The 22,196-nt window shown below is 41.4% G+C and overlaps 1 protein-coding gene across 3 annotated transcripts in view; it reads right to left on the bottom strand.

Moving 5' to 3' along the window:
• The window catches only part of LOC100700975 (voltage-dependent calcium channel subunit alpha-2/delta-4), a 99,923-nt gene that overhangs the window by 63,633 nt on the left and 14,094 nt on the right, over positions 1-22,196 (bottom strand). For 2 of the 3 annotated variants that reach the window (XM_005449251.4, XM_025908974.1), the window contains 13 exons: positions 14,394-14,475; positions 9,838-9,954; positions 8,971-9,030; positions 8,091-8,253; positions 7,874-8,005; positions 7,405-7,465; positions 3,980-4,130; positions 3,095-3,169; positions 2,582-2,671; positions 1,808-1,921; positions 1,223-1,301; positions 1,016-1,149; positions 783-800 (listed from right to left, as the gene is read on the bottom strand). In XM_005449251.4, the coding sequence (XP_005449308.1) occupies positions 783-800; positions 1,016-1,149; positions 1,223-1,301; positions 1,808-1,921; positions 2,582-2,671; positions 3,095-3,169; positions 3,980-4,130; positions 7,405-7,465; positions 7,874-8,005; positions 8,091-8,253; positions 8,971-9,030; positions 9,838-9,954; positions 14,394-14,475 (1,276 nt within the window). The remainder of the gene's footprint in view (positions 1-782; positions 801-1,015; positions 1,150-1,222; positions 1,302-1,807; positions 1,922-2,581; positions 2,672-3,094; positions 3,170-3,979; positions 4,131-7,404; positions 7,466-7,873; positions 8,006-8,090; positions 8,254-8,970; positions 9,031-9,837; positions 9,955-14,393; positions 14,476-22,196) is intronic. The other variant, XM_005449252.4, reaches the window with a different exon arrangement.

The raw sequence follows: 22,196 nt of genomic DNA, 5'->3' as shown, positions 1-22,196 counted from the left end.
ATCTAGGCCTTTGCCCTCAACTGTTCCTGTTAGTGTACCTAGTCTAAGGGTTCATGTTGATCAGTCCTTGTCCTTCGACACCCAGAGTTCTCCAAATGCTGTTTTTTCCAACTCACTGATATCAGTCAGTTCTAAAATCATCAAAGCATGCTTTGTCTCTTCTTGTATAGACCTCTGTGACTCTCTTTTTCTGCACTCAGTAAGTCTACACCCTGGGTTGCCTGGATGCAATTTTAAAAATGCAAATTTTCTACATCAAACAGACAGTCTCATAAAACTCCACTTTGATGTCACTTCACAAGCTCCCTGTAGCACTTACAGTGCTGTTTAAAATCCTCACCCTTACCTACAGAGCATTTCATGCTCAGGCATGGCTGCTAATGGCTATTTGAAAGGCTTCTCCTGTTGCACAGGAGGAAGAACATGGCCTAAAACCTAAGATCCAAACATGCCCATGCAGTTCTCAGATATCTTCACACAGGTGTGTCGTATTATTTGTTAGCTCTGTTTCTGCAGCTCTGAACCATTTCAGCTTAAAAAGCTGAACTTTACGCTGCTTTTGGATCTTCTGATAAAAGAAATGCCAAAAATAAAATAAGAGGTGAAAAGTTGCCCGATAATTTTTTTTACTAAGGCATTTAATTTGATAAGTAATTCTGCCTTTAAAATGCCAAATTAAACTCCATGTTATATACTGATGGTCGAACCTGTAGGAGCTTCACACAAGTCCAACAGATGAAGAACTAAATATTAATCTAAAACTGCAACTTCTGTTCTTTTACCTCCTCTGTGTTTGGAAGCTGTTGGGGTGATGGAGATGAAGGCCCAGAGGATCATGGGATAATGGGTTCATGGAGATGAGGAGAAAAAACACACATGAAGATGACATGACAATAATGACATTGTTCTGATTGAAATGAGCCCTTTTCCACCAGATTTAAATAGAATGGCTAAAGTATACTGTAAATATGTTTAATGGCTTCTTTAAGCCCTTTGATTGGCCAGGCAGGCTCACCACAGAGTCCATGTAGGCCTCTGTCCAGATGATATCATGGTCATGGTTGATGACCATTGGCCGACTGAGCACGTGCAGGTACTCCATGACGTTCTCCTGCACATCTGCCAGTGTGGAGATGTGTGTGTAATAACCTGAAAAAACACATGTGAGCATTTTAGTGTCTGCATGAAGAAAAAGCAGGAAATTATCACACACAGGACCAACCTTTGTTGTTGCAGGCGATCCACTTGGTGTTTTGAGCAAAGGTCATCTCTCTGCCAATCAGGTAGGTGAAGACTCGCACCTGAACAGAGAAGCTCACCTGTTTATGTTTGTTACTGTGTTTGCCTGTTTACAAAAATTCAGCTTCTGATTGGCTTTTCAAAGTTACCTCCTAATGTTTTTGTGCAGGCAACTGTAGCTAAACACAGGAAGTCAGGTGGTTTAGAGCACCTCACTTTTACTCAGTTTGAGTAAGAATGAGGTGATACTTTGACAATAAAGAGGTAATAATCAATAAATTACCAAAGTAATACACAAGCAATAAGCTGATATAACAATTGTATATAGAAGTGTCTAACAATAGACAAAATACATTCAAAGGTTACAGTATATAGTGACATTTAAGTGATGTCACTATAAACTATATTCATATATTTACATATTATTGTAACAGTAATTTAAAAAACAACAAATATGGTGATATTAATGGTGTAATAATAGTAATGAGGTGAAACAGGTTATGATATTATAGAGTTAATTAATTTCTAATATGGAAAAATCTCCAAGCTCTCAGTTTGTGGTCCTCACCCTGCGCTCAGGCCAGTTGAACTCCTCAAAGACGGACTCAAAGTCCTCCATGGCGCCGTCTGTGATCAGCATGATGGCCTGGTTACACATGCTGCCCTGACCGTTCGCCCTCGCCTGCACACAAACGCACAGCTTAGACACAGCAACAACTCCAACATCGATCTCTACTCTTTTAAAAGAGAATAAAAAAGCACTCTGTGATGCTAGATATCATTTTTTAGATTTATGCCCCTTTTAAGCCAGGGAAACAACATCCAAAGAACAGTTTAACAAAGTATTGTACAGAGCAGCAAAAACACCCAACAGAGAAAACAATAAGTGCATTACAGTAGTCCAAACATCTTGTCATAAAAGCATGGACAAGATGTTCAAAAACATAAAAAGATAAAGTAGTCTGACTAAAAGCCAGTAGTGCTACTCAATGCACCACTGGTAAAAATGGGAAAAATCCAAGGTGATTTTCAGAAAACTTGACCTCTGACCTTGACTTTGTTGTCGAGGTCACTCAGAATTACTCGGCGGGGTGACAAAAATAACCCACGAGCCTTTGACGGTTGAGGGATAAAAAATGATGGGAATGTTTACTTTGATGTCCTTTAGAAACTCCACCTGTGGTTTAGGGGAGTTGACATTTTCATTGGCAGGTAAATGTAAGTGTCATCTTGATAAAAAAAAATGGTAGACAAGGCCATGTTATCAGTCAGCCAAAGATGGAGCAGATAAAATCAATATAGGTTAGAAGAGTCGTAAAAAGCGGGCTGAGCGGACACTAACCTCGTTCAGGATTTTGAAGGACTCCTTCATGGCATTCTTGATCTTTGCTTCACCTTTGACGTGCAGCTCCTCCACCAACACCTTAAAGTGCTGAGACAGGAAACGAATACAAAGAGGTTTGTATACAGACAGACATTCATTTTTATTGCCCAGATTTAAAGCAATTCTGATTTAATTTAGAAAATTTGAATATATGTGCCTCCTCATATCCTGTCAGTCAACTACAACCAAGTTTCAATCATTTATAACTTAGGTGACTAATTTTTATCTTATGTTTGAGGTAGTTTTGAAAAACACGGTACCTTCAGCCTTAACCCTGAAACTCTCACAAGCATAGAGGCTCTCTAGCTCCAGCTTGACTTGCTGTGGTTTCTGATGCCACTTTAAGAAGCAGGCTAAGAGGCTGATCTGATAATGACACTCGGGGAATTCCTCTGTGTTTGTGTCTGTGTAATGGCTGCTAAGATGCCTCCTGGGCTCTTTAGGTATCCATGAAGCAGATAATGGTCTCACCTCTCTGTTGTCCAAGTCAGCCTGGACCAGAGTTCCTCTGAAACACGGCTCCACGTAGCGAACATAGTCTGTGTACTGCAGACAGGGAAAGAAACACAGGACGAGGCAGGCTCATGAGCAAAAAAAGGCAGTCAGTGGTTCCATTAACGAATCCAGTAATTGAACCTTTATTGTTTTAGTAATAAAGCCATGAATAACAATGATGTTGATGTTACCCAGACTTAAAAAGTGCTCACACCAGCACAACACATGCTTTTGATAATGAAACTGAGAACTGATTACAATTTTTACCATAGATTCTTGACTGGACCAAGATCTGAGGGGTTTCCTGACCAGCCAGGTTTTAATCCAACATCAAATTAACATGTTGGTTCCAACACGTTAATCTAATGATCTTATAGTTATTTGGTTATAACTTTTGGCTTGTGACATTTCTGTGTTAGGAGTTCTTCCTTGTTCTTGTTTAGTTCCTTTCCATTTCATTTGAATAGTGTTTGTCTCTGGTACTTTGTATTTAGTTTTCTGAGTACTGCATCTGAATCCTTTCAGGGCATTCAGGGCTTCAGGATATGCACGATATGATAACTTATGAGCTTGTAGCGCTAATAAAGCAGGCATGGATTACCATCTCTGTAAATACCATCTCTTTGCATAAACGTGATTTATTATCCAATAAGTCTTAAAAAGTAAGTAAATAATTATGGTTATTTTTAACTCTAGAAACCAGTAAAAATAATTTAAATAAAAAAAATGTATGAAACTCCAAATTTATGCCACTTGTGAAACTTTTGGTCATCACTGTTGTTTTCCTGCCATTTTTCACTAAAACACTGCTCAGAGTCACAACACTGTAATAGTTTTTAAGTAGATGTGCGCATGTCTCACAGCGATGACGTTGACAAAGTCGTTCTCTCCCAGTGTATCCAGAATGGTGTTGATGGTGTGTTTGGCAATGGTCATCTTCAGTCCCTTCATACTGCCGCTAATGTCCACCATGATGATGATGTCTTTGGGAGACGTGGCAGCCTGGATGTACCTGTACACAGGAAGTGGAGGCAACCAAGTTTACAGGATATAAAAAAATGGCTGTTGGGACCAATAAAACTGGTCCCAACTCCACAGAGTAGTGGAGCAGTTCCACAGAGTTGGGACCAGTGCCCCTGACATTATACCTGCTTCTTTTACGAAGTATTATTAGCATACATTTCCATTGCTATGCAGATGACACCTAACTTTATCTATCCACCAAGCCAGATGACACACACCAATTACTTAAACCACAAGAATGTCTTAAAGACAAAGGAGGGGTTGACCTCGAATTTCCTGCTTCTAAATTCAGACAAAATTGAAATTATTGTAGTCACTCCTATAAATCTTGGAGGCATGATGTCTAACCCGATACTTGTCACACAGTGGAAAATTGTGTTTTATGTTTTGTATAAATGTTCTTTTGGATCAGACTGTGTGTTGGTACATAGTGTTGATTTTATTTGCATGATTTTATTGTGATATTTATATTGCATGTTTGTTTATTGATATTTATATTGCATGGTTTTATCCTGATGTTTATATTGTGTGTTTTAGTATTGTTGCACAATATTCTTTTAATCCACTGTGGACTAAGCGGACAATAGTAGGCACCTGTGGAGGTGGGGGCTTTCCCCGAGGCAGCCTATCAGCCGCCAAACTGACCTGTTAAAGGGGATAGTGAGCGCAGAGACGAGAGAGCGACGCACGAAAGGTGAGCAGGAGGAAAAGAAACGCGTGCAAGCCAGCATATGTGTCGAAGGACCTGGTGCCTGATGGTGGGGTGCCACGAGTCGTTCGGTGATGGACCAGCCAGCGGAACACAGCGATCCAGTCCTAACGGCAGGAACAGCGACAGTGGGAGGCGATGCCCGCAAGCCACAGCAGGGCAGCGGTGTCCCTCTGCCTGCATCTGGCGGTGCTACGAGGGAGGCAGTGTTCAGGTGTGGAGTGGGGCGGGACTGTGCGGTGACGCGCTGTCAGGAGGAGACAGGTCTGCGACAGGAGCCCCCTCCTTGTTCTTCTGGCTGGCGTGGTTTCCATTCCGGAAGAGAAATCCCTCTCCTGTTTCAGATAAGGAACATTTGCCCGCGTGTGGCTGGACTGTGGGATTATGGGACTGTGGCGGGTGGGGGGGATTTTACCATATGGGTAACATTTGTTTAGCCTTTGTTTTGATAGTGTATAGTTATTTCTGCCGGCAGGGTTTTTAGCGTATTGAGAACAATCTTTTTATTGTATGGGGGGATTTTAAACTCTATTTGTAATTCTGGTTGTGTCTGTGTTTCCATGGAAATAAATGGTGTGTTTAAGGCCAACTTAGTCTCTGTGCCCTGAGCGCTGACCCACTCACTCCCCTTCCTCTTGTATGTGAACGGACTAGGAGGTGAAGATTTATATCCACTAGTTTTAGCGGCGACATACTTACTCTGGATTACACTGGCCTCCAGTAACACTGAGGAATCTTGGAGTGTCCTTCAACATCATTAAAAAAATCTAACTGCAACAGTTCCAGCAGCCAAACGTCAAATGTGAAAAGGAGGATCAGGCAACCTCCGAGTCTGCAAAGTACAGCCAATATAGAAGAACCAAAAACTGCACTTCCCCTAATGGCCACTTTAGGCTGGCTGCAAAATATCCAACTTAACTAAATATGATAACACGTAAAAATTAAAAGCTGAGCAGTAAAACATACTTTAAGCTGTCATTTTCAAACATGGACAGAGATATTCGAGGGAACAATGAACTGCAGATCTTCTCGTCTCTGGGGAAAACTGTATGGATGCTCCTGGGCCAATTTTGAAAAAGAAAGAAAGAAAGAAAGAAAGAAAGAAAGAAAAGTGGACCCATCATATAACCCACAGAAATCTGGTTCCTTTACTTTGCAAAGGTGAATTTAAACTTTTAGACTGTGACTGTCCAGCAATGAACAGAATAAAATATGTTCATGGTTGAACAGATTGTTGGCTTCAGACAGGGGAACTGGGGATTTGTGTAAGAATCAAATCTTTATAGTTTGGTGAATTCTAATCAATGTAAGTAGTTTGTTATTAATTTCTGGCAGAATTGTCTGATTTCCAGCGAACATCCTCAACAGGTTCTTTATGAGCCCCTGCAGATAAAAACGTAATCATCTATCATCACAAACTCAATCTGCATGTTTCACAGTCTCTCTCAATGTAAGTCCCTGCAGATGTATGGCAGCTCAGCTGCAGTAATGTGGAGTGATGAGGCGTTCGGGGACATATGCAGTTCTCTGGTATTATTTAGAAATGCATGAGCAGTCACATATGGTGCCATGTGGGCTGCAGTGACCCGGCTAAGGAGCAGCTTATCGTCTTTTCCAGAGGATCAGTGTCTGTCTGGCCTCTGCTCAACCAATGCAAAGCCAGCGGAGTGGCCGCTTAGACTGACTCAAATTCAGCCTCATGGAGGGATTTATTCCATTTTTGCATTGTACTAATTCCTGCTGTTATATAGATAAGTATATACACAGCAGCACAGTTGGTACATCCCTGATAATGAGGTTTTACTCTTAAAGATGATGATTCTACAAGTGTTCAGAATTTTGGAAGCTTTTCTAACTCCCACTGGAAGAGTAAGCACCATGTTTGGCTGGTTTACTTTCAGGCAGAAACATTTATGTATTTAACTGAAATGGCTTTATTTGTGTGGGGAGCTGAAGGCAGTGAAATATAATGAAGTCGTCTTCTTCTTGCATCTGTGAAAAGATTAAATTCACACTTTGACTGAGGTGCTTCCAGCCTCCCTCATTAGTGGATTTTGTGTTTCTGTTTCTCTGCTGCTGGTGAGTTGACACCTTTAAAATTAACATGTTAAACTTAGCAACCTAGCTGCCTCAGTGTTTGCCCGCAGGACATTTAAGTATTTAATATCATTCAAGTGAGAGATAACTCTAATCAAGCAGGCTGCAGTGGGTCATCAAACCAAACAGCCAAGGTGAAATATAGACCTTGTTATGCTAAAGCACATAACCTCAGAAATTATTATTTTACTGTTCCAAAAATAGCAGAGCCCCAGTGAGTAGTGTGACTTCACTTCAAAGCCTCTCAGAGATAAAAAGCAGGAAAACCTGAGCCCATTAAGCTTTTGAGGTTCTCGGGTTCTGGAGTAATGTGTCCCCCGCATGATTATCACCACTGAACTTTACCATTTACCATAAATACAAAAACATACAAATGAGCTGTGCAGTAATTTTAGAATCCTGTGAGTTACCTCAGAAGGCAATGACAAATGAGAAGCGGTTGGTAGAACAAACTCACCAGTTTCTGTTCCTGCAGTCAAAGGCTACAACACCGTTGGAGTCTGGAGTCCATTTAATACCTGACCAAAAGACAAGGAGTCAGTTCAGAGTGACACCTGTGATATCAACAGGAAAAACGTATGTGGATACAGGGATATAAGAAATATTGAAAGACAAACAGGGAAGTTTGTGTGGGCTGTATGAAATTTTATTATATGATCATTCCAAAATGATGTCAAACTGTCTAATTTCACTTGTTTTATTTCAGTCAGGACCATTAGGGTCAAACAAAGACTGCTATTTCCACAGCAAGAGCCCAGAACAGAACAGAGGCACCATCAGTGACAACAGATGCATGAAAAAGAGTAAATTATACCATAAGGATTATTTTGAATTGTTAAATAATGCAAAGCTACTCTATTAGAGCCAAAAATAAAATCATGGAGCTGGAAACGAGCAGGAGAGACCCACTTTATGGCTGAACTCACCAGGGTAGATCCTGAAGAAACCTGTGGAGCTGCCAAAGTACTGCCAGGTGAGTGTGGGATCCTTCTGGAAGTTACTGATGAAGACGTCATTTAAAGCCTCCGTGTTGTAGATGGCATTGAGGATGTTAGGATCTGCACACAGAGGAAAAACATGCTGATTTAGAGCTTTCTTTTAAATGGCCTATGTTGAGGGAGTCAGGCAGGAAGCACCTCTGACCTTTGTTGTACACGTTGGTGGGAACCTGGATGTTGCTCATCTGGGTGTTGACAGGCAGTTTATTAAAATGTTCGTTCTCCTCGAGGGGAAATTCTCCACCCAGATCCACATAGTTCCCATCCTCATCCGCGGTGTTGATCATCATCGAATTGTAGTAATCAAACTGGGAGAGGCAGCAACAGGAAATTCAGTTTGTTTGTTTTGTTTTTTTTACACAGAAATCCTGATTTTCAGTTTATTCTGATTATTGAGGAGTCAGAATCTGCTCTAATCTAGTTTTCTTAGTCTGCAGTGTTTTATTCTTTGGACCTTATGATATAAGGTGTCCTGATATAACTTTTATTTAGTGTTGCTTAAATGAAGCTGAATTGACTTCTATCGTGTACAACATCACAAACTCTAACTATCATTAGGTGCTTGTGTTTGAATATACTGCTTAAACATCTCTAGCTTCACAATATGAAAATGTGCACAGAACAAATTACATTTGTTTCATTCACACAATTTTACGGCAAATTATCAGAAATACAAAACTACAGATGGAAGAATCCAGAAATACTAAACTTCCCTGATGCTTATTGTGCGTTTCTTTGCGACCCAGTTTCCTCATAGGATCAGTGAAGTTTGACCTAATCTAATTTCAGGTGTCAGCTGAGGTTTAAACCCCCAGTCTGCTCCGGCCTCACAGCCTGCTGTCAACTCTGATCCACACACAGTCAGCTAATGATAGCATTCAGCTAAAGATAAGAAAAGTACAAATACACCCGACACTGACACATGACAGACTTGGAAGCATTATTTAAACATACAGAATACGTCCTGGGTAATTCCAAACCAGCCAGCTGATCAGGCATCATCAAAACCAAAGAGATGCACTGACCTCTAATGTAGCGTTGAATTCATGGTACAAATCTGAGTCTTCTGCAGATTCTGCTAACCTCTGGCACAAGAAAAAGAGGAGAGAAATAAAATGATGAAACGTGTGCTAAAGAATTATTATTATTACTACTATACAGTCTCAAAAGAGTATAGAAAGAAAAGGACTTCTGTGAGCAGATACTTTTCATTTTTATTATCAATACTAACAGGACACCTTAGAGCCACAACAATATGAGAAGCGCTTCCTTTAAGAAAATATCCAGATATGAATGGCTTTAAAGGACTATGCACAGCTGGATTTAGCTGCGTTGGGAAAAAGTGAAATGGTTACTGTAGCTCAGAGTTCAACAACAAAGGCAACTTTTAAGCACTAAAATGATTTTTATCAAGGTTAAAAATAGATCATGATTCGAATGCATATATAACAGAGGCTTTTTTTAAAGCTCGGTTTTCTGAGCTTCCAGCCTGATGTGCAGCCATGAAACATTCCTCCAGTTGAAATACATTTAGGACCATCTCACGTTTTTCCATGAGACCAGTCAGACCCAACTACTTCTACTTCAACTGCTCCAGCTGCACACTTTATACAAAGTGATCACAGTGATATTGTTCATCCCACAAAGCCCAAAGAAAACTGTCTAACGGATCATTCTGCTGTATTTTGTTAGGCAGCAAACTCTTGACATAAATATAAATTATACACATAAAACATAAATTATAATGGCATGAACTGAAAAACACAATCTTGTAAAGATATTCTGCTTTTGTAAGGCAAAAGCAGGAATCGCATTATATTAAAAAAGATGGGTTCAAACTAGTTTGGTCTCCCAGGAATAATCCTGAAAAACCTCCTTTTAATGATCCTCACCTTCACCGACTTCATCTTACTTCCCAACATTCGTTCGATTTCATCAGAGTAGTCCTTCACCAGGTCTTGTCCATCCACCTCTATGATCTTAATGATTGGCTCCACATCCTTCAATTTCTGAGGGGAAAACAAAGACAGAGTCGAGCACACCAGAAGTTTAAAAAAAAAAAAAATACAATAACAACACATATAGCTGTGGTGAGGCATGGTCGGCGGTGCCGTGCAGATGCACCTGCACGGCATCCGCTATCACACCCACCGTCTTTAGAACCAAGGGGAAGCAGGGGTTGAGAGAGGTGTGGTGTGACATTATGTGCGGCTGGCAGCTTGTGAGCTGCAACCGGAATGAATAAAGATGGCTCTGATTAACGATTTCTGGACCCGCCGTGTCTCACTGACACCACATTAGCATTTTAATATTTATTTCAAAGCACTTTATACATCATCCCCCATGCACCCACGCACACACATTCCTACAGGCACTTTCTTCAACATCTAACTGTTTTTCTATCTAACATTTAAACACATCCGCACTTAGATGAATGCATCAGAGAGCACCGTGGAGCAGCCAAGGCTCTAACTCCTGAGCTGCAGCCACCAGAATATGCATACACTTCTGGTAATAACAAAGAAAAGCATTTAATCTGTATATTACATAAACATTAACTTTAGAAAGACAAACTCACTGAGTGTCATCAGTTATTACAACATTTCAGCATATTCCCAACAAGATCTGATGTCTTATCCTGTGTTTACAGTATAAATAAAAAGCGGCTACCTTTTTTATGAGATAATTCAGATTAAATCAACTGCAGTGGAGGCGTCTCTCTCTCTCTCTGTATGTGTGTGTGTGCTGTGTGTGCTTGTCTGTATTTTTATACTGAGGGGATATCTGAGGTAATTGGGTCACTTTCTCTGGATCAAGAAGCTCGAGGTGGATCAACCAGCTGAGTGTGAGGAGGGTCAGCCCAGTCTGGGTATTTACACTCTGAATCTCTTCATTAAGTCACTCCCTAATTCCAATTAGTTCAAGCTGCCCAAACTGAAGCAAATACACAAGCAGAGCCAAACATTGAGTCTAACCTCTGTGAAAATCTTCTATCTCAGTCCTGCACAGTTGCCGTATAAAGATCACAAAGCTCTATGAACTCACAGAAAGGGTTTCTCAGTGGTTGTTTGGCATCTTAGAGGAAGGGGCCTCAGTGGAAATGTAACCTAGTGTACCTTTGATTATGATGGGTTGCTGCAGAGTGACCTATCACTGAGAGGTCAATTCAATTGAATTTTATTTCTATAGCACCAAATCGCAACAACAATCATCTCAATGCACTTTATATTGTGAGGTAGAGAACCCACAATAATACAGAGAAAACCCCAACAATCAAATGACCTCCTATGAACAAACAGTTGGCAACAGTGGGAAGGAAAAACTCCATTTTAACAGGAAGAAACCTGCAGCAGAACCAGGCTAGAGAGGGGCGGCCATCTGCCATGACCGGTTGGAGGTGAGGGGAGGAAGACAAGACAAAAGACATGCTGTGGAAGAGAGCCAGAGATTAATAATATCCATCCATCCATTCACTTCCACTTATCCTTTTGAGGGTCGCGGGGGGCGCTGGAGCCTATCCCAGCTGTCATAGGGTGAGAAGCGGGGTACACTCTGGACAGGTCGCCAGTCTGTTGCAGAGCTAACACACAGAGACAGACAACCATTCAACCATTCGCACCATTACGCCAGAGTACCCAGGGTGAACCCACGCCAACACGGGGAGAACATGCAAACTCCACACAGAAAGACCCTGGCCTGATGGTGGAATTGAACTCAGGACCTTCTTGCTGTGCAGCAACAGTACTCTCCTTTGGCGTGATACGATATTATGAGGTCTTTAACCTCCTAGGACACATTTTGGGTTGTGTAGACCAAAATACAAAATTTTGCTCTACAAGGGCCTGATATCCACTGACAAGGAGGTTATACTGCAACTGTTCCATCGAAATTTAAAGTGAATGTCCTCATATGTGCATCTCATTTTTCTCAGAAACAAAAATCACGTAAAAAAAAAAAATCACGTAATTCTTTGTTTTTACATTCATCAGGTCCCAATCAGCCCAAATAGCAATGAGAAATTAAAAATGCATGCCATGAAAGAGTTCGGGTCTTGGGAGGTTAGAATAAGACAGCACTGATTCTTCAAGACTGTGTATATAAGGAGAAGGATTTTAAATTCAAATCTGGATTTAACAGGGAGCCAATGAAGAGGAGCCAGTATAAGGAGACAGAGCTAGACAAGAGATATTGTGCAAATGCAAGAAAGCACTCCTATCTGTCAGCAGTTGTTTAATTTACACATTAAAGTGCTTACAGTATCCTGATCAAAGATTACTCCAAGATTACTCACAGTACTGCTGGAGGCTAAGGAAATGCAAGAGTAACTATCAGGTTAGACACCATGCCTCCAAGATTTTTAGGGCCAAGTACAATAAATGAATTTAGGTCATCCAGGTCTTTATGTCTTTAAGTCAGTCCTGCAGTTTAACTAGTGGTGTGTGTCCTCTGGCTTCACGCATAGATAAAGCTGGGTGTCATCTGCAAAGCAGTGAAAATGCTATGCCTTCTGAAGATACTGCCAAGGGAAACCATTAATATTGTTAACAGAACTGGTCCTAGCACGAGGGAACCAACACAAAAAATCCAGCAATGTTGAAAAGTAGAATAATTCAGAGAGTGCAAACCAAATGTACTTTAAGAAATTTGTGGTGTTGTAAAAACAAGTGCAAAGTGCAGGCTTTATTAAAATTTGCCTTCTTAAAAACAAATTAAATATACTTGACATCATTTTAAGTGCAATTATTTTCTATCATTTATGTGGATACATTACATGTATAACATTAACTGCATTGTTTAGTAAATTAGTTTTGTTAAATTGTGACCAATAAATCATTAAGCTGACTTTGAAGACCTCGATGGATGTAAGCCAGATTTTAATGGACTGCTAACATGACCCCACTCTACACCCCCACAGTTTTATCACAAGATCATTCAAACCTTTTTAAGCTATGATGTTTACAGAATGACACATGGATGCAAACACTACCAAAACCCTCCTTGGCAGAGGTAATTACCCGTAGTGTCATTTTTCTCCTAATATTTCTGTGCTAGGGCACTGAGCTGCATGTGCTCCTAGTTTTAAATGCTAGTTTCCAAAACTGGATTTATTTCAGGATATTCTGACTTCCTGTCTTCCCCCACACTGTTGAGTGATGCTGATGATGTAACGTGGGCTTAAACTCCCTGAAAAAAAGTTTTCTTGATCAGGCAGTTGGGGATGTTCCAGTCATTTATTTGGTCCCAGTCCTGGCCTGAAGCAGCTCTGCCCTGGCCATCTCTGCAAGCAAACCAGACTTTAAGTGTGAACAACACACAAACACAACTCACCATTATTGATGTGCTTAGCACTACTATTCCTGAAATTGGCATTTCATTGTTGTTTTTCATTTATGGTGGATAAAATGTGGTTTGAACCTTTGTTTAAGTATTTTTATTTCTTCGTGTTATCTTTCAGATGTCACTGACGTGAGAAGGATAAGGAGGCACATAAAGTAATGCCATAGAGTTTATGGGATTGTTATTATACAGGATGATCTTGACGGTCAACCTTTTAACATCATTTAACATTCATTTTAGCACTGATACATTCATAGATTTGCTATCCTCCAACGACTGCTGTATTTTATCTCTCATTCATAGCCAGAGAAAACGTACATGAAAACAAGATGAAACTTGCAAGGCAGAAAACAATGTTATCTGGGGGTTATTTTGGTTCCTATACACGCATGTTGTTTATTCTGCAGAAGGTGGATGTGTGTTTGAAAGCATACAAACTGCTGACTGCCTTTGTCGGCTCTAAATCTGACAGATAAATGGATGAATGTCTAAAATCAGAACAGGCCGCAAATCCTGACGCTGGTAAAGAGGGCTCAGTCCTCAATCTGGGCATTATCATGATCCCTGAGTGTGTGTTTGTCCTGGCAAACAAGCATAAATGTGCACACAGACACACACACACACTGATAGGCATGCTCACCAGCATACACGAATGCACATCCGAACTCTTCCAATTGCTCTTTGTTTCCAGTTCAAACAGTCAGAAGTCTCAGGACCAGTTTGAGGGTAAGAAACTCATATCTAAAGTACACTTTGGCCATGTTTTAATTATCAAAAGAAAATTCAATCCAAATGAATACAACACCAGAAAAGACAAGTCATATTGCATCGTAGTGGCTAAGCCAAATACAAGACAAATACAAACCTCAATGGTGTCTGAACCTACAGAGAGTGAAAGCTCTAGAAGTATGAAATGCTGAAATAGAACCTCTCAGTTTTGGACACATTGGCCAAATCATTGCTCAGTCAGTATTCATGCTTTCTTGCAGCCTTGTGCAAATGTTTGGTAAAAGTCTGAGGCTTGTCGAAATGACAAATCCTGGAACATTTTTTTTATTTAGGAAGAGTTTTGAATTTGAAATATGCTTTTACCAGTTTTGGCTTCATTTACCTTCTGCAGCAGCAGAGATCCAGAGTATTTGGTTGCAAACTCTCGAAGTTCTGCAGAGAATGTCAACGCCCACTGCTGCACCCTGCAAGACAGAAAGACAACAGACAATTTCAAGGACTCACATTACAGACTGTTGGAAAACCACAAGAAGAGACACAAACAAAAGATATGGAAACAAAACAAAATAAAACAAGCAAACAGAAAAGAAAAGAAAATCTCACCACTAGATGTTAGTAGATTGCAGTCAAATGAACTTTATGTATTATTCTAACTAAGATGGCTGCTGTAAGACAAACTGTCTGGCTGTAAAGTGAGTGCAGGCTCTTAGGCTCTTGTTTACCTCAGCTGTCAATGTGTCCATGTCTATTTGGGCTGTAAAACTTTGTGAGCGAACACCATGAGACCGGACAGTGTGCGCACCGCGGATGACGTCAGTGCGCACACTGTGTCTGAGGAGGATGTGCGGAGGTGCTTCAGGAAGGTGAACGCACGCAAAGCTGCTGGTCCGGACGGGATTCCCGGCCGTGTCCTCAAGTCATGCGCGGCTCAGCTGGCTGGAGTGTTTACACACATCTTCAACCTTTCCCTCTCTCTGTCTGTAGTCCCAGCCTGCTTCAAAATGGCCACCATCGTCCCTGTACCCAAATCCTCCACCATCTCTTCATTGAACAACTGGCGACCTGTAGCCCTGACCCCCATCATGAGCAAATGCTTCGAGAAGCTGGTCAGGGACTTCGTTTGCTCTTCACCACCCGACTCACTGGACCCTCTACAATTTGCATACCGCCACAACAGGTCCACTGTTGATGCCATAGCCCTGACACTACATGCTGCCCTGTCACACCTGGAGAAGAGAGACACATATGTGAGAATGCTGTTTGTAGATTACAGCTCAGCATTCAACACCATCGTTCCCTCGAAGCTGGACAGGAAACTGCAGGATCTAGGACTGAGCAGCTCCCTCTGCAGCTGGATCCTTAACTTCCTGTCTGACAGACACCAAGTAGTCAGGCTGGGCAGCATCACCTCATCCCCCATCATAATGAACACTGGTGCTCCACAGGGGTGTGTACTGAGCCCTCTCCTGTACTCACTCTACACCTACGACTGCACGGCCACTAGCAACTCCAACATCATTGTGAAGTTTGCGGACGACACTACAGTGGTGGGTCTTATCACCAACGGTGATGAGACGGCCTACAGGGAGGAGGTCAGCGCCCTGACCCACTGGTGTCAAGACAACCATCTCACCCTCAACGTCGCAAAGACAAAGGAGTTGATAGTGGACTTCCGGAGGTGCAGAGAAGTACACACCCCCATCACCATCAACAGCGCTGCTGTGGAGAGAGTGAGCAGCTTCCGGTTCCTTGGTGTACATCTGGCTGAGGATCTCACATGGTCAGGACACATAAACAAAACAGTGAAGAAGGCGCAGCAGCGCCTCTTCTTTCTCAGGAGACTGAAAAGATTCGGCATGAGCCCCCGCATCCTCAGGACCTTCTATCGCTGTGCCATTGAGAGCATCCTCACTGGATGCATCACCACCTGGTATGGCAACAGCACCGCTTACAACCGCAAAGCTCTCCAGAGAGTAGTGCAGTGTTCTGAACGGATAATTGGAGGGGATCTTCCCTCCCTCCAAGACATCTACAGGAAGCGGTGCCTGAGGAAAGCGGGAAGGATCATCAAGGACTCCAGTCACCCCAGCCATAAACTGTTCAGACTACTTCCATCAGGAAGGAGGTTCTGCAGCATCCGGTCCCGTACCAGCAGACTGAGAGACAGCTTTTTCCACCAGGCCATCAGACTGCTGAACACGTCATAGACACCTCACCCTCACTACTGGAACTTCAACATTATGAACTCCACACTGTATATAAATGCCACTTGTTTTGCACAATATCCAACTGCCAACCTCTGTATATTATATATTTTATTCTATTGTTTACTCTATTTAATTTGTAAAATATGTATACACACACACACACACACACACACACACACGCACGTAGAAAAACATATTTAGTATACACATCCAGTAATGCATATACTCTTATATTGTACATATATTACTCTCAGATTTAGCCATTCTTATATTTTGCTTGTTTTATGTTATTGTATTTTTGCACACCTCTGTTGCTTGTGAAGCTCGCACACAAGAATTTCACTCGCATGTACTGTACCAGTGTACCTGCACATGTGGCGTGACAATAAAAGTGATTGGATTTGATTTGATTTGAAACGAGTCTGATACAAGTCGTTGAGTCAGAGAATTTAAAGGTAAAAGTGTGATTTTTAGAACAATTGAGCCAAACATTAGCTGAAAACAAGAACACTGCAAGCAATAAGGAGACGGACCAGCCAGCTCATTATTAGCATTCAGCTCAGTCCGCCTCTCTGATGGTACGGAGGTGCGTCAGTGTCTGGAACTGGCAGCTCGAAAATCTGGAAAGGCGAAATCAATGCTGACAGAAATATACACTTTTTACAGATGATGTCTTTGTCAGAGATGCCTTGTATATTTCAGCAAGATAACCTATACAGCATACTTCATCTAGTCCAACAGCATGGCTTCATAGTAGAAGAGTTTGGTTGCTGAACCTCCCTGCCTGCAGTCCAGACCTTTCACTGTGTGAGAACATTTGAAGCATCAAGAAAGCAAAAATAGAACAAAGAAGAGCCAGGACTGCTGAGCAGCTAGGATCCTCTATCAGACAAGACTGGGAAAACTGTCCTCTCCCAGAAGTCCAGCAGTGGCTCTCTTGAGTTCCCAGATGTTTAAAGTAGAGTTAAAAGTAGAGTGGATACTACACCGTGGGAAACATGGCCCTATTCCAACTTTTTGAGACGTATCGCTGCCTTCAAAATTAGGGAGAAGATCCTCTAGAACACCATCCATCATCTCATTAGGAGCACGGTCCGGGTCAGGCATGCATGCAAGCATGCGGGCCGTAGAAACTACTGAAACGATGTGACATCCTTTTATTCCCAACACATTATGCAGTCCATATCTGTATTGATATCCAGCATGATTGTTTTTTTTCCAGTGTTCTTTTAATTTTTTGGAGCAGTGTGTATAAAGTGTCATGCCATAGATTATTTTGTGTTAAGTTTCACTCTGTGTACTTACCGATTTGAATATATGAGTTTTTATTCCTGTATAATATGATTCACCCTGCTTGGTTTCCTGATTCATGTGGATCGCGTTTGACCACCTGGGTTGGCTGGCCTGATTTGTAGCACCTGTCTGAGCTGCTATCGATGCCAGCTGGGTTTGAATAACGCAGTGTGCCGGACCTTTTGATCTCCATCTGTTACATACACGGTCTCCTCTAACTTCTTTGATTAAACATTAAAATATTAGTTGAGGAAAGCATTGCAGCAAAAGGGTCATAAAAGAAGTCCATGTTTAAAATTTGCTGTTAGCCACTGCATGCTATAATTCATTGGTGCACTCAGACTAACTGGACTCTTACTGAGTGTGGAACACTTCTCGTCAATGGTCTGTGTAGCAGAAAGGCAGGGACTCTTTATTTATACTATACCACCATTTAACAACAGAACTTTTCATCCTGAGGTAAAGTTCTTGTGCTGTCAGGTGTTTAGCGTAAGCTTGACAGCGTGTTTCCATGACAACGCTTGGCTCAGCAGCGGTGCATTACAGCAGTAAAAGGCCCTTAAATATGACAGTGATGAAAGAGATTTAGATAATCTGCTCGTCATCTGGGTCACAGCAGAGAGCTGCAGGGGTCCACTCAGCACAGACCCACAGCAATGCAACGAGGCAACGCAACAAAGCTGCAGTCCAGGGGACTGAAAGTTTTGGTTTGTGTCAGAATAGCAAAACGGACAATTAACACAACAGACACTATATGTTTCTATCATATGATATAGAAATATAATATAATAAAATATGTACAGGAAGGAGCTGTAGAAGAGTGAAGTACTATAACCATCTGTAAAAACCAGTGGAAGCTTTGTCATGGTTTCTGCATTTCAGCCATGTCTCAAAGCTGATGATCACTGATTGTGAACTAAGGCCATGCACACAGGCTGGTTAAAGCTCCATCATGTCATAGATGCACACATAGATCCAGAAACACTGCCTAAACAGTTTGTTTCAGACACAGGATGACTTGAAGGCCCATTTCAGACTATGAATTATTCAAAGTTACTCCTGGAATTGGAGAGCAAAAATACCAGTCTGGAGATTAGGAGAATAACATTCACTTTAACCATTCTGAGGAAAAACATCATCAGAATATTCCATGTCCAGGTGATGAATAATCACACGTAATGAAGACAGTGTGAAGTCAGCAGTGTTCACGACACTTCACACAGACAGATAGAGACGAGAGAGAGTTTTCCCAGCATGTGTTGAAGAGGAGGGTAACGCTCCATCTGTTCTGGACATTAATCCTCTAAGTTCAGTGCAGACACACACACACAGTAAATACACTGTGGGCTTGTAACAGGTTTGACAATAACCCATGTAAGACACACTGCTCTGCTATAGACATAGCTAATTACTGTTTATTTAAATTCTGGGTGCTGGATTAATTTGATGAATCATTTAAACTATGAAATGTACCAGCATGCACATGTCTTATTATATATATGAGCAACTCTCAGCAGCAAAGAGAGGCCAAAACTGTAGTTTGTTAAAGCTCCCGATGTCATCAGTGATCATGTGATTTAAGTACAAAATGCTTAGCCTTTTTTTTTAGATTTTTATCTGTTTTTTCTTTAATCCCAGAACTCTTGACAGTATAAAATTTTAAAAATAACAATAATTTTGTTTGAATTGTGTTTACCCCTGTAAGGATCTCTTCTGTCCCTTTTCTCTTTACTCTTTTAAATATCACCGATGGCAGATTTTGACCACCATGAATAGAATAATAAATTTGACCCCGGAACATTTTATGAGTAACAGTCAGCAGAACAACCCAAATTATTCAATCTGAGCTCAGAGAGATGATGAACACTCATAAACTGAGCTGGAGTCATGGTAGGCACTGGTTTCCTTGTGTTTCTGTCTCGCTCCTGTTTTCCTTCTTCAGGTCTTGGCTGGGTTGGGCAGGTAGAGCTCTACCTTTGGGTGGAGGTGCCACCATCTCCCGCACACCAGCCTGCACACCTGTTGCTCACTTTCCTGTCTCCAAGTATTTAAGAACCAGCTCACACATCCAGTCTTTGCCCAATTGTCTGTTTTTCAGTGTGGTATTCAAACCCTTCCTTGTGACCTTCTCTGTGTTTAGTGTGGGTCTGCACCCCTCCTGGATCTTACCAACAACCCTCATGTGTAAGCCTGCACATTCAGTCCTTTATTCTCTTGAACCCAGCCTTCTGGATCTAATACTGCTCTCCTCTCCCCCAGTGAACCTTCGTCTAAGTGCATCTCTGGAAACTCAGGAATTCCGCCTTTTGCCAGTGTCCTCTATCCTAGAGAAATTCCCCCATGGAAGTTATTCTGTGTTTTAAAATCAGTGCTTCTTGTAAACAATAAAGTTCTTGAGTTTGATCAGTTGGCTGTGCATTAGAGTCTACGATGCCTTTGGTGTTCATGCCTTGAGTCGCTCATCCTGTCCTCCATCAACACATGCTTGAATCATCTCTGAGGTCTTTCCCTTTTCCTCCTGCCTGGCAGCTTTATCTACATCATCCTTTTTCCATCGTATCCACTATCCCTCCTCTGAACATATACAAACCATCTCAGCCCCAACTCTTAAACTGTGTCTCCAACCTGAGCTGTCCCGCAGATATACTCATTTCTAATCCTGTCCATCCAAGTGACTCCCAAGGAAAATCTTACCTTAATCTCTGCCCCCTCTATCTCCACCTTCTGTGTTTTTGTCAGCACCCTTGTCTCCAAATCATTTGACTGATATCACTGATCGAAACTATAAACTTCATTTATTCAACACTCCTACCAGAGCTTCGCACTGAACAGATAGCAATGATTACTCTGACATTTTTTTACCTGGTATAACATAAAAATGTTTTCATTTTCAATACGAATTGTGGCAGGTCTGAAAAAAAGAAATAATAAATGAATCAGCTACACTGCCTATAAACTTAAAATGTCACATGTCAAACATCTGGGAGTTGTTGATAACAAACAACGGGTAGTGCTCATTAATCCCTGTAAACTCATCTGTTTCGAGTTGCCTCGTCTTTCTGACACATTGTTTAAGACGTCATAATTTTAATTACTAGCCTTTTCCAATAATAAAAAAAAATTTTAAAATACATTAAAATAAGTACTACCAGGCATGGGAGCCTTTAAAATATAAATAAGAATGTTAAAGTGTATTTCACGTGTTCAGAGGTGTGAATGGAAGCAACTGAGATACTGGGTTGGTATTCCTGCTACTGAAAGTCTGATTGTATAGGTCATGAACTCCAGACAATGTTGGCAAAACCAGGTTGGTCCAAAAAAGAACTAGAAGTACGCTCTTCGGTTCAGGTGAGTACACGCCATACCGCTGTGCAGTTACTGGACAGTTACCTGTTCTCGCCTGCGTCGATGTTGGGTAACGTGTAGAAATGTTCTGGGCTGCAGTCCACGTGTGAAAACAGCTTCCAGTATGAGTCTGAGGGGGCAGAGCCCTATAAAGCAATTTATTTTCTCACATTTAGAGTTCTAACAGTACCAGCTGATCACTCTATATTCACTGTTAGGTTTAAGAGTCCTAAAAATGCTGCAGCATATATGAAAGCAACGGTCTCCCATCCGTCTCCAATTCAATCTAAAAATGCTCCCAAAATAAATCCTCCAGCAAGATCACCTCTGAAGTCTATTCAGCTAATCCCCTGTGCCGAGGGTGATCTGCCCAGCAGACTGACTGACAGAAAATACACAGCCATCATTTCATTTCACAACCAGGTCAAAGGTCAGCAGTCCAGACAGTGACCTGGAGCGATGTCAAGGGTTTTTTTTAACTGCTTATCTAACTCATCGTTTTGATGTATGGCAAAAAAAAATCAGTTTTGTGTAACACAACCGATAAGACAGCTTTATGATTAAGCCTGGAGACAAGCTACAGGTAACTGTGCACGATGCAGCACTTACATTAAATACTTGTTTTATTGCTTTATATTAAGTGTTTATAACGCAACTAAAAAATAAGACTTTCCGAGAGTTTCCCGGCTGCCTCTAACAGCCTGTAGACTGTGTGCAGGTTGGATTCAAGGCACAAGACTTTTATACTCGCTCCTGCCTCTGTGAACCTCATCTGCCATCTCATAGAATCACAGTTAGCAACACTAGCTCAAATCAGCCAACAGACGGCATTAATCACCAATATCAACAAACAAGCCACTCCCACAGGTGAAACACAAACTTTACATAATGGACAAAAAAAAGTCAGTTTAATCTAGTGAAGCACTTTTGGTCAAATGTTAATGTGACCAGTAATGAGGCAGAACTGGTCACTACATCAGCACAGCATCTTCCTATTTTGATCCATGCATGGATGCATGAGCACGCAACCAAGCAGCAGCAGGCTGGTAAAATATGACAACTACAACAAGCTGGATGAAAAACAAAGCGTTCAATACATCGATACTTTACATGAATCTTGCAAAATAAATAAAATAAATCCTAGAAATATTACTATTGTGTGTGAAATACACGCCTGATCTTCTACGTCAGAACTGCCAGTGAAGGTGAACTCTGCAGCTTCTTATTTCATTTTGTTGGTGCTGCCTCTGTGACGGCCTGCGAGAAAGTCTGACAGTATAGTGTTACCTCAGTTACCGCTCACTGAGTGTTCTGCCTCTTTAGCGCTGCATGTTACAGCA

The sequence above is a fragment of the Oreochromis niloticus genome, linkage group LG7 (genome assembly GCF_001858045.2).
Source record: "Oreochromis niloticus isolate F11D_XX linkage group LG7, O_niloticus_UMD_NMBU, whole genome shotgun sequence".
NCBI classification, from domain to species: Eukaryota; Metazoa; Chordata; class Actinopteri; order Cichliformes; family Cichlidae; genus Oreochromis; species Oreochromis niloticus.
This window is presented reverse-complemented; position numbering and strand designations above follow the sequence as displayed.